Source organism: Hemicordylus capensis, chromosome 6 (genome assembly GCF_027244095.1).
Source record: "Hemicordylus capensis ecotype Gifberg chromosome 6, rHemCap1.1.pri, whole genome shotgun sequence".
Lineage (NCBI taxonomy): Eukaryota > Metazoa > Chordata > Lepidosauria > Squamata > Cordylidae > Hemicordylus > Hemicordylus capensis.
Genome location: NC_069662.1, coordinates 17712529 through 17729725, shown reverse-complemented (window position 1 = coordinate 17729725; position 17197 = coordinate 17712529). Strand labels below are relative to the sequence as shown.

The window sequence follows — 17197 nt, the reverse complement described above, 5'->3', positions numbered from 1 at the left end:
CGCTCTAAACCAAAGTGTCAAGAACAGAAGAATCAAGAGACATATGTAGAAAGAATATATGTTTATTCCACATTGTTCCTTTAAATCAAAAGAGGCACATTCAGGAGAAGCTCAGGCAAAATGCAAAGACTGCCATAGCCTATATAATCTAAGACACTTATAGGCTTGGTGGGAAGGTGCTCATCTCTGGCATCCATCAGGCCTCTGAAGGCTTGGGAAGAATCCCCAGCAGTCCTCCTGCAGTTGTAAAAAGGTTGATAGGCGAGGAACCATCTGTGATGAGTGTCGACTGTATCCCCAGGCCCTGGAGGAGTTTTGTCTGCATGGGAAAAAGAGAGGGGGGTGGGAATCCATAAAAAACCTATACCTAACAACTATGGCATCCTTGACAAATGGCCATCCAGTTGCTACAGGCAAACACTGTTACTTGTGGACGGTGGTTTCACAAATTTGTCTGTGGTTTCACAAATTTGTATCAATCGTCTAATTGATACACGATTTCATTACCTGTGGATACTAAAGGTTAAAATCCATGTAGCTGTGGCTCCTAGAGGGCCGGAAGTGACCGGAGGAGGTCACTTCCAGCCACCATTTTGTCAGGAACAGCCATTTTGTGGCTCATTTCTTTTTTTAAAAAGGCATTTTCCGCACGAGTTCTTGTAGTTTTGGGTGGCATTTCGCAGTTTGGGGGGCATTGCTGGGTGCACCGGGACCTTCGCAGAGCATGGTACAGTGATAACGTTCAGGTTTTTTTAAAAAACCTTTTGATCTTTTTCCTCCCATCCAGGAACCTAACCCCATTTTCCATAGGCACAATGCCTCATTACTTGTGCTTTCATTACTTGCAGCAGTAGGCAAACCCCTGCAAGTAACAAGGCATACCTGTACTTGAAAACTTCCAACAAAGGAAAGCCCACCATGGTGTGAAACTGTCTGTCTTGTGCATTCTGGGCTGTCCCTCCCTAGGAGGTTTTCAAGTAGAAGCTGTCTGCTGGAGATCCCTGTCAGGGATGCTGTTACAGTTTTCTGCACTGAGCAGGAGTCTGACTAGGAGCCCTTCAGAGTGGCTTCCAGTTCTTGGATTCTCTTTGCCAGCTCTCTAGCAATGTCTCACATTCTTTGCTGCAAATGGCCTTCAAGTCTGTTCCGCTGACTCATCACTCAAGCCTTTCCCCTGCAGTTCTTCCCAAAGAACTACTCATTTCCACCCCAGAGCTTCCCCTTGCTGCTGCTTCTCACCTGCATCTCTGGCCCAGCCAGAGCGATGTCACGGATGGTGTTGGCTCCCAGTGACTTTATCACAGCCTCAAATTTCTTCACTTCAACAGTAGCAAGAGCCTCCTCACGAGCCACATCTAGGTCAGCCTGAGCCTTGGCAAAGCGGAGCTCTTGCTCCCGTGCTTGTGCCAGGCGCTGCAGCTCCGATTCCTGCAAGGGATTATAGGGAAGAGTGCAACACACTGCAGGGAAGCAGGATGACTGGCACAAAGCTTTGTGGTTCATACCCATCCCAACATTTTTGAGGGACAGCTCCTCAGACATATTGGGTTGAATCCTAAGAACAGTGCTGGGTAGAAGCATCATTTTATAGATGGATCTAAAAGTGCCTTTCCACATGTGAAAAGGTACACTGGTACTCACCGTGAAGGTGTCTTCTGGCTGGTGTAGAAGAGGTCACCCAAGCTTGGGATTACATCCCCCCCACATGCTCCAAAAGGCAGGAAGTAGTCATACTTGAAGATCCTTAACCCAGTGCATGTGGGCGGATCTCCTCAGTGCTTAAAACAGCTCAAGCTACGGAATGAAAACCACAGAACACAACAGAGAATATACAACAATATACAAACAATAATGCAGAGAAAGACAGAAAAACTGTCCCCCTACAACCAGATCATCAGCTCCAGCCTAACACAACCCGGGCGGGCCTTGGATGACCTCTTCTACACCAGCCAGAAGACACCTTCACGGTGAGTACCAATGTACCTTTCTCGGCTGGTGTAGGAGGTCACCCAAGCTTGGGACATACCACAGCACCAACCACGGGAGGGAAAATACCCAAGCTGGAGCTACTGACCCGGAAGGACCTGTTGCAGGATCCTCCGACCAAATGCTGCTCTGGCAGCTTCATGTTCATCCAACTTGTAATGCCTTGAAAATGTAAAAGGCGACGACCAAGTAGCCGCCTTGCAAATCTCTTCATGGGACACCGGTGAAGATAACACAGTGGAAGTGGCTGCCGATGTAGTTGAGTGCGCCGTAATCTGACCAGGCACCGAAAGTTTCTGGGCTTCATACAACATCGTAATGCATGAATGAACCCATCGAGCAATAATGGCTGAAGAGACCTTGCATCCCATCTTAGAAGCCTTAAAGGCCACAAAAAGAGCATCTGACTTACGAAAAGCCTGCGTCCGGTTGCACTCCTTCTCTGCAGGGTGACGAGCATCCGGACAAAAAGAAGGTAATTAAATGACCGCCTCACGATGAAACTGAGACTTTACCTTAGGGATAAACGAAGGATCCGGGATAAGTCTCACAGAGTCCTTAGAGAAATTACACAAATTACTCTGAACTGACAGAGCCTGCGATTCAGAAACCCTCCTGGCTGATGTTACAGCTACTAAAAAGGCCACCTTCCAGGACAGCATCTGCAATGATACAGATCAAAGTGGTTCAAATGGCGGAAACTGCAGACCCCACAACACAATATGCAAATCCCATGACGGAAAACGATGGCAGCCCAGAGGAGACAACAAAGCTGCCCCCCTCAAGAACTTGCGTAGAAGAGGGTGCCACGCCTGAACAAAACGCTGATGAGGAAACAACATCTGGATCAAGCACCTGGTGTTTAAGCGTGTTGGGTTTCAGACCAAGCGCAAGGCCATCCTGAAGAAAACCTAGTAATCCCCTCGACCTGCACTTGTCCAGCTGCAGGGAGAGCTTTGCTGTCCAGCGCAGAAAACTACGCCAAGTCGATTGGTAAATCTTGTTGGCTGAACACTTTCTAGATGCAAGGATGGTAAATCGGACCTTGACACAGCAGAACTGGATGGTCTGGCAAACTGAGTGGATGACCTACGGTCAAGTCGACAATCTCAGAAAACCAAGGCCCTCTGGGCCAAAAAGACGCAATCAATATCAGGGATGCCCGGAAACCCCGCAGCTTCCTGAGGCAACGGGAGAGCAGCGGCACTGGAGGAAATGCATTCAGCAGACACGGAGGCCATGGCACCGATAGCGTATCCGTCTCTTCTGCCCCCAACATCGGGAAACGTGAGTAAAACCTCTGAATCTTGGCATTCTGAGGATATGCAAACAAGTCTATCTGGGGACACCCCAGCTGCTCTGTCAGCCACCTAAATACTTGAGGGTGCAGGCCCCATTCTGCCGGCTGGATCTCCTGCCGTCTTAGCCAATCTGCCCGAACATTGGAAATTCTGTTTACCTGATGGTCCAGAATGGATATTAAGTTATTCTGTACACATTAAGATATTCCTTCCCTTCACCAAGGGCGTGAAGGCTCTTAGGGCCAGAAAGACAGCCCACAGTTCGAGCCAGTTTATGCTATAGAGCAACTCTTCCACCGACCAAAGCCCCTGGGCAGAACTGTTCCAACAGTGAGCCCCCCAGCCCGATAGACTGGTGTCCGTCGTGACCATCACTCTCTTGGGTTCTATGAACAGCTTGCCCTTGTCTAGGTTCCCCGGGCCGTCCAACGAATCGACTCGTGAAGAGACACCTAGAGAGGAATGTTCTTGTCACGTTTGAGGGCAATCCTGTGCTGGTAAGGGAGGAAACCCCACTGTAACTGGCGTAGATGAAAACCTCGCCCAAGGCACCGAGTCCATAGCCGCCACCATGAGACCCAACAAACTTGCTAGATTGAGAAGGCTGGCCCACAGTCTCGAAGCAATCACACGAGCCAGTGACGTTAAGGCCTCCATCCGATCCTGTGGCAGAAACAGTTTGCCTACTGAGGTGTCCATTACCATGACCAAATGATGAAGGCTCTGTGTGGGCATCAGGTGACTCTTGCCCACATTTATCAGAAACCCATGCGCACGTAACACAGACATTGTTCTGGACAGAGCCGACTGAACTGCCCCTTCTTGAGCAAGTTGTCAAGGTAACAATACAGGTGGACCCCCTCAGTGCATAAAGTGGCCACTAGCAGACTAGAACCTTCATAAAAACTCGGGTGGCTGATGAGAGACCAAAAGGAAGGGCTCTGTACTGATAATGCCTCCCCATGTAGCAGAAGTGGAGTATATGTCGACTGCGTGGATGAATGGGGATGTGTAAATAGGCCTCCTGGAGATCTATTGAAGTCATGTAGTCCCCCATCTGCAATGCCTCTGAGATGGTACAAAGGGTTTCCATCCTGAACCTCCTTTTTATCACAAAACGGTTGACTGGGCGTAGGTTGAGAACTGCCCTGGCCGATCCGTCCTTCTTTGGCACCGTAAAAATCACAGAATAGATGCCCTTGCCTCTCTGAAGAGGTGGGACGTCCTCTATGGCCACTATAGCCACCAGATACTGAATGGCCATGGACAACCCCTTGTGCTTTTCCGGTTTCCCAGATCTAGGGGTAAGGAGGAATCTGTTTCCTGGGGGGCTGGCCAGCTCCACTTCGTACCCGTGTAGGCTAATGGAAAGAACCCACCTGTCGATGGATTCTTTCCAAACAGGCCAAATGGCAGACCCCCACTTTGCCTGAGTGGGAGTCAGGACTGCTGCTTGGGGGCCCCGCTGCTGGTTTCCGAGAGACTGATGGTTCTGCTGAGTGAACCCTTGCCTGCCTTGGCCTCTGGATCTGTTCCACTGCGATCGAAAAGGCTTAAAAGGCTCCCTCTGACAAACTGAGGTCTAAACGCCCTGAAGGTTTGCATCGGTCTATGATTAAAACTCTTGTCCTTCTTCCTAGGAGCTGATGGCAGAGCCCTGCGGTTATCCTTAGTTTCAATGAGGACCTCTTTCAGGGCCTCATTCCCAATTAGCTTTCCCCCCAGCATAGGGAACAGCGGCTAATTTAGCCCTAGACGTATTATCAACTTCCAAAATTTTAGCCATATGTTGCGTCTTGCCAGGACACCTGCACTGACCGCACGTGCCGAGAACTGAACACTGTCCAGAGTAGCATCCGCTGAAAAGGCAGCCGCCCTCTGCAGACAAAGTAGCTTACGCCACATCTTAGATTGATTAGTGGGAGGGTCATTGGGTAACTCGCCAATCCACAAGACCGATGCTCTAGACACCAAGGACACAGTGGTGTCAGCTCTGATGGCCACTGCTCAAGCCTCGTGGGCCCTGCGCAGTGCAGATTCTGCTTTTCTGTCTTCTGGCTCCTTAGAAGAGGAGTCCCCATCCTTGGGTACCACTGTGCTACTAAGTAGGGCCCCGAAGTGAGCAACCGTAAGTGGCACCTTCAGCAAGTCCAGAGTCTCCTCCTCAAAGTTGTACAATTTGCTAGCCAATGTCAACATACGCTTTGGGAGTCGCAATAGCTGCCCATTCCTCCTTGATGGTCTTAGTAAAGCCCTCAGGTATCACTGATTTAATCTGCGGTACCTTAGCCTTAGGCAGCACCAAGGAGCCCTTGGACACAGGAGAGATCTGTTCCTCTGTAACTGGCTACAGATCAAGCGCAGCAATAGCCTGGTTAATTAGTGGCTGAAATCCACCATAAGAGAGAGCCTCTGACTGTGTAAGTTTGCAGCAGAGTCCTCAATCATCTCCCCCTCTTCCGAGGAGGAGGGCCCCTTGTCTGGATTGCCCAGCAATGTCTCTGACCCACTGACCCTGGGTCACAATAGATCTGGGGAGTCCTCTCCAGACTCATCTGAAGACCTCCCCCTACACAAGGGCACAGAGTCCTGGTGTATAGCCACCCTGGGCTGCTTAGCGGGCACCGTCTCCTCCTGAGAGTCTGAGGGCGACACATGGATCACAGCCTGCCTTGCAATGCCTTGCAGGCTTCCGCGCTTTAAGCGCCGCTGCCAGTGAGACCTGAACGGCCTCCTAAATCCAGCCCTTTACAGTGGCAGCATCAGGGGGAACCCCACATTCCCTGTAGGAGTAGGCCCTGAGGGAGGGGCCACATAGGGGGCATCTGCACTCACCTCCTCCCCCCCGAGCAAGTCCCGATCTTACCGGGGGGAGCTGTTCATGGCCTTCTGGGTGCTCCGACGCCCCATCCACGGGCTCAGCACCGCCTGCCTCATCATCCTGCACGTCTTCCCCGTCTGATTCCGACAGGCTCTGGGGCGGCCACTCCTGCTGACGTTCCTTTCAGCGTGGCCCCAATACTCGCTGAGGCAGTCCTCCTCCTGCACGCCCAACTCCTAGGGAAAGGAGTTGGGGGGGAGGGCGAGGCCAAACATCACAGGCTTACCTTGCTCGCGCTGCCAGGCGAAAGCTCTCTCACCAACGGGGCCTCCTTGTAGGGAAGCCTCCGATTCTGGTGCCGCCACTTGTGTCCTGCTACGGTGGATTGCTGGTGGCATGAATTGCGCCCAGTCTCCTCACCGGTAACTGGCCACCAACGGGGCCTCCTTGTAGGGAAGCCTCCGATTCTGGTGCCACCACCTGCGTCCTGCTTCGGTGGATTGCTGGTGGCATGAATTGCGCCCAGTCTCCTCACCGGTATCTGGCAACAGAGAGGACCACTGTGGCCTACAGGCGCCAGCAAGGTCATCTGATACATCTGCCATTTTCCTTACAGGATTTGCGCAGTCCCGAGTTTTTGGCGGGAACAGGCGCTGATGGGCGGATCTCTCCCTAATAGCCAGGAGTCCGAAGGTCTTTTTAGCGGACATCGGCCAAAAGGTCGGCAAGAGGTGAGGAGAGGTAACGAATAACAGAAAGGACAGCAGAAGAACAGATATGAATTTTATTTTTTTTTAATTTAAAATTATTATTTTCTTTTTTCTTTAGTAACTAGAGAGAACTAATAGTAGTAGAATACCAGGTGAAGAATAGATTGGAAATAGTCAAAAACAATAGGAATATAAGCAGAAGAAAAGAAGAGGCCTAGTTAACAAGGCCAAAGCCAGCGAGCTGTAATGAGAGCCTTCTGGAGCAAAGGCAGGAAGTAGAACTGAGGAGATCCGCCCACATGCACTGGGTTAAGGATCTTCAAGTATGACTACTTCCTGCCTTTTGGAGCATGTGGGGGGGGATGTAATCCCAAGCTTGGGTGACCTCCTACACCAGCCGAGAAGGGCTGGTTTACACCTTGTATAAGAGTTTGGTGTGAGAGAAATGAAACCAATTGAAATATGTTCTTCTGCAAGCCAGAACATGAGAACTGCTACAAAATGTACCTATCCTAGCAGCACTGAACAAACTCTTGGGCCAGCATTTGTAGAATAGCACTAATGGTGATGTGTCTTCTTGGCAGAGCTAGAATTAGGGGTAGGTGAATGAGGCAGCCACCTAGAGTGCAGCACAATGAATGACAATGTTAACTATTAAGTTTTATTCTTCATAAACAGATTTTTAGTATCAGAACATTCCTCCCTCTGTGGCATATATTTTATAATGCTTTGTCATAGGCATTAAAACAAAGGCCCAAAGCTTTTCAGTGGACAGTTCAACATGGATATTTGGCGATTTACATTGCATGGGAGGAAGGGGTTACCTGAACCATTAGAGAAGGCAGACAGCCATAAAGGTAAAGTGTGCCTTTGAGTTGGTGTTGACTCCTAGTGACCATAGAGCCCTGTGGTTGTCTTTGGTAGAATAAAAGAGGGGTTCACCATTGCCATCTCCTGCACAGTATGAGATTATGCCTTTCAGCATCTTTCTATATCGCTGCTGTTCAATATAGGTGTTTCCCATAGTCTGGGAAACAAACCAGTGGGGATTTGAACCGGGAACCTTTGGCTTAATAATCAAGTCATTTCCCCAGTGCGCCATTAGGTGACCCTCCTTTCCACAGAAATTCACTAATCCTACAGCTTGAAAAGTATGCAAAATCTGACTGCTTCTCAAAAAAGCTATAGATACATAGTCTATGGCAGGAATGGAGAGTAGGACCCTGCTATATATGCAGGGTTGGTTCACATAACTGCACGAAAGTCAGATGAGAACTAGAGGTTCCTAGAGAGCATGCACTCCAGGCACGCGTGTCATCTGAACCTGCCAGCCTCCAGTTCCCATGCCAGTTCCACTGAACTTCTGCCAACGATTCTCCAAACTTGTCACTGACATTTGCAGTTGGGTGGAGAATCTCAAGTGGAGTTGGAAACCAGCACAGGAACTGTTTGAGAGGTAAAATTGTGTGTTTCATACTTTCCTTGGGGGCGTTATTTTTAAACGTTGCCTAGGATGCACAAATGCCTTGTCCTGGCTCTGCTTCCAAGTCAGACTTATATGTGTACCAGGCATATCTAATCCACTTCCAGGTTCCGATGATCACTGACAGTCCCAATATATTGCAGAAAAGTACATTTAAGGACTACATTTATAAAATAGGGAATGCAGAAGGATATTATTAGGTCAGCGGTGCAGTTAACAAGCTTGTTTACTCGCCCCCTTTCTGTGTTTAACAAGGGAGAGACGGCGACAGCAACCACCACGTTTTGTTTTGATGGGTTACCACATTTCCCAGCATAGAGTGTTCAGCTTGGGAAGGGAGCAATAGCAGCAGTTCCTGCCCCCAGAGGGAGGCAAGGAATCATGAGCAGATTAGTGGGACTCACCGTCTCTATGGCAGTAGCTTCTGCCTTCAGCTTGGCCTGCAGGACTGCCCCTTCACCCTCAATCCGGGCGGCTTCTGCCCGTGACTGAGCCTCAGCTTTAGCTGCCCCAGTGCTCTCAACTGCAGTGCTGTGGAAAGAGAGAACAAACGGGGTGCCCAGACATTGCTTGCCACCAAGCAGGCAGCCAGTGCCCATTCTCTTGGCTGCCCCTTTAGCCTTGACCCCACCTCACCTCAGTGCTTCAAGCTCCAGTAGCTCCTTCCGGGCCCGTTCAGCCTCTGCCTGGTCAATGATCTTCTGCCGCTCAAGACGTCCTCGAGCCTCCTGCTCCAGTCTCTCTGCTTCATGCCTGGAACACAAGAGAAGGGAGGTGAACCAGAGGAGCAGGGCTGAGGAACAGCTGCAGGAATGCAGAGGAGGAGTAGGGCTGAGGAATGGAACAGCTGCAGAAGAGAGGATTTATTCCAATGTGTTCTGATTAATATCTTTCAAGGAATATCTATAAGTAATAAAATACACACACAGTGCGACAATACCATTATTCAAGTCTCCACACTTCAAACATTAATCAAGTTTTAATATGCAAGAATATAACCCATAATACTCAAGTATAATAAACCTAAAATATGGTTTTTGTTGTTTTAACTGATTTTAGTAGTTTAATGGTGTTTTATTTTAATTTTTGTAAGCCACCTTGGATGAGTATTATGAAAGGTGGTATAAAAATTGAATTATAAGTACATATACGTCTGCTAATAAAGTATATAGAGGACTCAAACCTTATGCGTAGGTATGTTATGTGTATATTGCTCATAGATACTCCTTGAGAACGATATTAATCAGAACACATTGGAATAAATCCCCTATTTGGCCGCTGCTTTTTGTTTCATCGTTGTGGCTATTCTCAGCTGACATCGATCCTCCATATAGTTTTGTTCAGAAGGGAACAGCCAGACTAGCAGTCGAGTCAGGGACCACTAAAAGGTCTCCCTCTGGAGAGATGCTAAGGGAGCTGGCACAGAAGGCACGGTGTGGGGGAAGGGGCTGCTTGCTATGCCTTCCCTTCTCAGGAGCCAATCAGAGGTCACTTGAAGCACGTCCTAGACTGCTGCCTCCTTGCCTTTCCTTTGTTCAGTCGCATGCATGAGGTGGCAATCTGCTGGGGGAAAGGGCTTTAAGCATATGCCCCCACTGCACTCTGAGGGGTGTCAGAAGTTTTGGAAACAAGAGGTACTTTAAACAGGACTCCTCCAAAGGAGTCCAGGAGGCGGCCCTTGGGGCTGCAGAGATATTCTTGAATGTGTGTCACCAATGCCTGCTGAAATTTCAGAAGCTGCAGAGATGGCCGAATAAGATTTCTTGTGGTTGTATAGCCCTGTATAGCTCCTTGCCACTTTCCATGGCCAGCTGAAGCACCAGATTTTATAAAAGGAGCAGATATATGCATAGCTGCTTGGTTAGAATAAGCACAGCTCTACTAGATCAGAACTGCCATGCATCTTGCTTCCCACAGTGGCCCACCAGATGTCTCCTGAAAGCCCACAGGCAGGCTTCAGCAATCGCCCTCTCCTGCTGTTGCACTCCAGCAACTAGGATTCCGTCAGGTGCGAGGCTCTCAGGGAGCAGGTGGGGGCGGGGAGGCAAGCGTCCTCTGGCCCCCAAGCACTTCTGGGCCACCAGCAGCTCGCCTCCCACTTTCCCCCACATCTCCAGGGACCACCGGAAGCACATTTGCCCCTGTTCTGCCCATGCCTGTAGCCACGACAGGTGCTTGCCCTTTTGCTGCTTTCACTAGGCGCTTCATTCCCATTTATTTAATTTATCTAATTTTATTTATTTATTACATTTTATATCCCGCTCTTCCTCCAAGGAGGAAGACTTAAGACTTGTTTGGCCTGGCCTTCCAAGGTTTTGAAATTGTAGGGGTTTTTTTTAATGTACTGGGTTTTTTAGGGTTTTAAAATTGTTTTTTAACTGATTGTTCTATGGTATTTCAAGATTTTTGTTTTTGTTGTTGAATGATTTTAACTGTTTTTGTTTTGTTTTGTAAACTGCCATGGGCCAAACTGGGAGGGGCGGTATAAAAATACAACAACCACCACACACAACAACAACAACAAGCCCAGAGTGGTGCACTACATACTTAAGTTTCTCCTCACAACAACCCTGTGAAGTAGGTTAGGCTGAAAGAAGTGACTGGCCCAGAGTCACCCAGCAAGTATCATGGCTGAATGCAGATTTGAACTCGGGTCTCCCCGGTCCTAGTCCAGCACTCTAACCCACTACACCACGCTGGCTCACCATTGGGGTTGGGTCAGGGTGCCTTCTTTCTCTGCTCAGAGCACAGAACCCAAGCAGATCCCAATGAGGTGTGAACCAAGCACCAAGTGAAAGCAGCAAAAGGGAAGTGTGTCCATCTTATGATTGGTGGATTTGCCCCTTGCGTATATATCATATGTAGGGACATGGTTGCACATGCACAGACCCACCACAGGGGGAGTGGGCCAAAGGTAAGAGAAGGTTCCATGGCTGCCAGTGAGTTCCCTACAGCCCTGGATTCAGAGGCACACAGCCTCTGAGCATGGAGGTTCTCCACAGCCATCATGACTAAACAGCCTTTGACAGCTCAGTTCTCCATGAATCTGCCCAATCCTCTTTTAAAGCCATCTAAGCTAGTAGCCATCACTGTATCTTGTGGCAGCAAATTCAGTCAATGAATTGTGTGTTGTGCAAAGAAGTCTTTGGCTGGAGATTCAGGATAGACTGTTTCACTGGATAACCTCAAATTCTAGTATCAGGAGAGAAGAAAAAACCCTCCTCTCCCCACCTTACACACACACACACACACACACACACACACACACACACACACACACACACACCATCTACAATTTTATAAACCTGTCACAGAATTCACAAACTTGGGTCTTGGATCCCCAGATGTGGGACAACAACTCCCATAATTCCCAGACACAATGGCCTCTGGCTATTATGGCTTAGAATGATGGAGTTGTAATTACACAACATCTGGGGACCCAAGGTTGCTCTATCCTGGGCTTTCACCTGGGGATGATGGGAGATGTAGTCTATCATGTGCTTCTACCTATGCTTTTTTCTTAAAAGCCTCAAACACTTTAGCATTTCCTTGTAGGGAAGGTGCTCTAACTCCCTGATCACTTCAGCAGCCAGTCTCTGCATAACTGAAATGAGAGGCAAGAGGCGAGGGGAGAAAAGAGGCGAGGCGAGGGCACAGGATTCGTATCTTGATTTCAAATGCTGACCATACATGGCACTGGCTGCAATGATTTCAAGGAATTCCAGGAGGATGTTGAGAGAGTTTCATAATGTTATCAAACTCACATCAAATATGACAGGTGTTTCAGGGACATTGATGTGAATGTCGGAGGAAGATGCAGTTCCTCAGGCAAAGAATTTTCACTTTGAAGGACTTCAACCACAGGGCAGAATAGTATTTGTATATGTGTATTTGGCCCTTCCAGGTCTCTAACACTTGCCTGGGAGACAGCAGGTTGTCCACGTGGGGCACAGGCCCAAAGGACCCACACACACACTCTGAAAGGCCTACTTGTGACCTCATCGATCTCAGAAGCACCCACTGCTGCCCAGCAAATCTCCCCATGGGGTCAGGCATGGTCGAAGATGCTGCTGCTGCTCCTCTCAACAAGGGTCCCATTTTCCATTTTTCCTGCTATTACTTGCCAAGGCAGGAACCAAGGGGAAGGTGTACTATTCAGTGCTGAGCAGCAGTGGATCCGCCTCTTTCAGTGCTGCCACTCTTGTAGCAGCACTAAAGGAGAATTATCCATCTGTTCCCATCTCCGTTATGGTGCCCAGTTTGAAGGGGTGCAGACAGACGCTTTCCAGGGAAATGTAAGAGGGGACAAAGAGCCATCAGGGGGCGGGGGGGCACAGTACAACATCCCCCCACTCCCACCCTCTGATCCTGGGGCCAACCCTGAACCTTTGAACCCGGAGCCATTTGGTACCGGGCTGCTGCTTCCTGAGAGTTGGTGGTGATCTCGATTGCAAGCTGCACGCTGCGCTGGAGGGAATCTCGGGTCCTCTGGTCCACAGGCTCCACGCTCTGGATGTCAATGCTGCTGATGACCAGGCCATTGGTGGCAAAGCGTAAGGAGCTGCGCAGCTTCCCTTCTCCGTCAAACCCAAACACCGCAGCACAGATCAGACGGTTCGAGTTCTGGGGACATTTATTCCAGTAAACATATGGTAGCACAGGTTCTGTTTATTGAGTAGGTGCAATAAGCTGTCAAATACACACTGAAGCCAAGAGCAATTTTAAGATGGACTCGTGCAGTGATCTTCACCATTTTCCAAGCAGGGGGTACTTTGGCAAAAGACCTTCAATGTGAGAGTCATTTCCCATTGTGCGGGCCCCTCCACACAGTAGGGATGTGCACGGAACCGGCAACTGCCAGTTCAAAGGTGGTGGGCTAGCTTTAAGGAGCGGGGAGGGTGCTCCTATATCCCACCTCCCGCTATGTTAAAAAACGGTACTGCAGGGCGGCAGCATACCTCCTCACCCTGGTGCACATTAGACCGGAAGTACCCGGTGCACGTGTGCATAGCCCTCACACACATGTCACGCACGCACGCGCACACACACACACACACACACACACACACACACACACACACACACCCTGGACTTTTGGAATGGTTCGGAAGTCTGTAAAAGGGCCTCCGAATTGGTTCGTGCACATCCCTACTACACAGTACTGCACTTTTCTCAGTGCTGGGAGGGCCCTTTAGGAGGGATAGAGCCCACTCTTAAGAGCTCTAGAAGGAAAGCACTGGGAAGGATGACACTCCCCAGCATTCCCCGCATACTTTCCCAAGATGGTGAAGGGGTGGTCTCCATTTCCCTCAAAGGAGCCTCACCAGCACTGGGCAAAGCACTGGTGGGAACAGTCACCTTCACATATGCCTGGGGACTGTGCAGCCTATTTCGCTTCAGCTGAAGCTTCACATAGGCCCTACACACACAGGCAGGGGGTCACACTTAGGCTTGATGGGGACCACCACCGGCCCCTGGGCCTTACAATGAAGAACACTGGACTAGTAACCTTGATATTGTTCTATCTCACAGCAGTTGGCAAAAATAGCTTTCCTCCCCAAGTTTTAAGAGCTAGTGCAGCAGAGTGGTTAGTGTGTCAGACTAGGACTAGGGAGACCCAGGTTCAAATCTCTGCTCAGCTGGATGCTCACTGAGCAACCTTGAACCAGTTACCCACTCTTAGACCAACCCACCTCACAGGCCTGTTGTGGGGGGTCAAATTCTAATAAAGACTGTTGCACTTAATGGGCTAGATACAACCCGTAATGACGTTTACTGTGTAGAGGAGAACAAACTCCATCTTTTATGAATGGGGCTTGTATTTCAACAAGCCTTGAACCTGAAGCAGTTGACCAAGAGGAAGGGCCATTCGAGATCTATCCAAGACTCTGCAGAGGGTGGGTCACATAAGCTCCGACCCAGTCACAGCCCCCCAGGTCCTTCAATTTGGCCATGGACCATGGCAGGGGAGAAAAATGCATACCTATTTGTGTACATCAAATCACAGGCGGGGGGTGGGGAGATAAAAAGGGTTATGGGGGGGGGATGTGCAACTCACCTTATGGAAGTCATCGAACGTAACAGCAGCTACAGCCCCTCGGATGCGTGAGGCTAACATCTTACAGGCATCCCCTACAAAATCTGGAACATTGAAGAGGCGGGATTCCTCAGCAGCAGAGGGGATCTCAAAGTGCCTGGTGGAAAAATGGAGAGAAACACTTTATAGTTCCTATGAAAAGACAACAGCATTTAATTAAAACTCAAGAAAGTGTTGTGTAGACAGACAGATGTGCATGTGTCTTGGGCTGGACTTTCAGGAGATGGGGCTTATGTACCTGACACCAGACACACTAGGGAAGTTCATATCAGGTAGGAGAGGCCTCTGAACCCGTTTCAGGAGCTGCACGTGCTCCCACCTGCCGATCCTCTGTCAGTGCAGATCAAGGTTGGAGGTGCCACCTGTGCTTGTGTACTAAGCAGCAGCTGAGTCAGAGGACTGTTCCTCCTGCCTCATTCAGCAGCTGGGTACAGTTGTGGCTTAGCACATAAGCACAGACGGCACTTCCAACCTTGTTTTTGACACATGATGGGCAAATGGGAGTGCGTAGAACTCCCAAATTAGGGTCGGAGGCTTCTCCTACCCTAATTATGATCATGTGAACTGCCCTACCATTTTCTTCACTGGATACTATTTGCATCCTTGGCTTGCATCCATCCCTATACCAAGCCAGCAGGGTATAGTGGTTAGAGTGCTGGACTAGGACCGGGGAGACCCGAATTCAAATCCCCATTCCGCCATGATACTAGCTGGGTGACTCTGGGCCAGTCACTTTTCTCTCAGCCTAACCTACTTCACAGGGTTGTTGTTGTGAGGAGAAACTTAAGTATGTAGTACACCGCTCTGGGCTCCTTGGAGGGAGAACGAGTTATAAAAAATGTTTTGGTGTTGTTTTTTTAAGTATCTGGGCTGCGACTTCCATTGCCATAACTCATTCCCTCCCTCTAAAATTTGATGTTTTTTTAAGCCCACTTTCCAGAGGGAAAGAGGCTTATGACATCAGCATGTCTGTGTGTCTGTCCATCCATGCGTCAAATAACTTTCTCATTTACAGTCTGATGCAAACCACATTCACAGCACATGGGAGGTGGATCCTAGGAGACCCTGATGCTTTTTTGTTGTTGTTTTTGGCCACTCCATCATGTTGTTTCAAGATGGTAGCACCCTGGGTATAGGCAACACTCCTTTGTAACACATGTGATGACAGTTGGAAACAGTCTCATAGGATAAAAACCAATTAGTTTTGTGAAATGGTTTTTATTCTGTTTTATATTTGTTTTAAATTGTGTATACTGCCTACAGATGCAGATATCAGGCAGTACAGAAATATTATAAATAAATAAAAGGACCCACAGTCTAAAAATCAGACACAAGAGAGGCACCAGCAACAGCCACTGGGAGGAATGATATGCTGGAATGAAAAGGGACAGTTCTCCTAGTTAAAAAAGTAAAAAGCAAGAATCCGCAGCACACTAGGAAAAAAAGACTTTTTAGTGAGGAGAAGTCAGCAATTCTAATCCAATGCCCAAACACACATGCAACATTAAAGAAATCTAAAATCAGCCCTAATCAGCAGAGGGGCAGGAATAGAAAGGAAACAGGAATCTTTAACAGGCCAGGGACACATTATTCCCCCACCAAAGGCTTTTTAGAGAGAGAAAAGTAAAAAATACTAATCCAATGGCCAAAACACACATCCAACCTTTAAAAATAAGTGAAATGAAAGCAAGGATTCCCAACAGCTCCTCAGAAGCCCTTTTTAGCAGGAAAGGAAAGCTATCCTTAAGGTTAAAAGGGTGTAAGACTTTAGAAACTTCTCCCCCCACTGCCACCCCCAATACACTCTATCGCAGAGTAAGAGAAGGGGGAAAGCAGAATCTAAGAACTCAGTTTTCCTAATCCTGGAGGATTTCTGGAAATATTGAGGAAAGGCTGTTCCATTCTGTGATGTACTTTCTTCCCTGCTTCTTATATTTCTATCTCCCCATTTCCTTGATTAGTGATAAGCAAGAATTTCCACAGGGGGTGCCAGAGCACCCTGCCACTCCCTGCTGGATCCAACCCTGCTCCAGCCCAGCTGTATTCCGTCTCCTTCAAGGCACTCACCAGTTGTAGGCCAACTGAAGTTGCAGGCGGGCATGATCGGCTGTTTCTATAGTGACCACGTCAGTGAAGAAGTCAGGTCCCAGGAGGAGACAGAGAGCGCGGCGGGTATGTGGGCGCTTGGGGCGTCCCCCTGACAGACTCAACACCGTGAACTGCTCATCTGGCCCCAAGAGCACCAGTTCTGGCCCAAACACTACCCTGAAAAGGAAAGAGAGAGGTATGAAAGCCTGTTTTTTTTTTGGCCTGAAGATTATCTCAGAAAGAGGGAACACACACTGCTCTCAACAACCCCAGAAGAGTCTTCAATAACCATTCCTTATGGCAAGGCTGCACAGCTTCCACCCTCCAGCTCATTTTGGACTACAACTCCCATAATCCCCAACCACAGTGGCTAATAATCAGGAATGATAGGAGCCATATTCCAACTACAGCTAGAGGGCAAAAGTGGTGCATTCTTGCCTTACAGCTTCCCATATGTTTCTAATACCCAAGCAGAGCATAATTAGAGCTAGGCTGCAATTAGTCATACAGTCTGCTTTTGGTGCCAGGTTGTATTCCAGGAAAACAAGTGCACGTTTTCATCCCCATTACTAAGCAGAAGCAGCAACTCATATGTTATTAGCAGGAAAGGTTTCCAATCAGAAGGCATTAATTCAGTGCTGGCCTCTCTTTTTTTGGCAACTAAGCCCTGGTTCCTAGGAATCCTGTTCCCACTATCCTGCTTGCCCTTCA

The 17197-nt window shown here is 48.8% G+C and overlaps 1 protein-coding gene across 9 annotated transcripts in view; it reads right to left on the bottom strand.

Moving 5' to 3' along the window:
• Window positions 1-46: 46 nt before the first annotated feature.
• MVP (major vault protein) overlaps window positions 47-17197 on the bottom strand; it is a 35408-nt gene continuing 18257 nt past the window's right edge. For all 9 annotated transcript variants that reach the window (XM_053259816.1, XM_053259813.1, XM_053259815.1 and 6 more), the window contains 7 exons: window positions 16466-16663; window positions 14360-14495; window positions 12713-12924; window positions 8938-9054; window positions 8706-8832; window positions 1240-1428; window positions 47-319 (listed from right to left, as the gene is read on the bottom strand). In XM_053259816.1, the coding sequence (XP_053115791.1) occupies window positions 197-319; window positions 1240-1428; window positions 8706-8832; window positions 8938-9054; window positions 12713-12924; window positions 14360-14495; window positions 16466-16663 (1102 nt within the window). In that variant the 3' untranslated portion in view covers window positions 47-196. The remainder of the gene's footprint in view (window positions 320-1239; window positions 1429-8705; window positions 8833-8937; window positions 9055-12712; window positions 12925-14359; window positions 14496-16465; window positions 16664-17197) is intronic.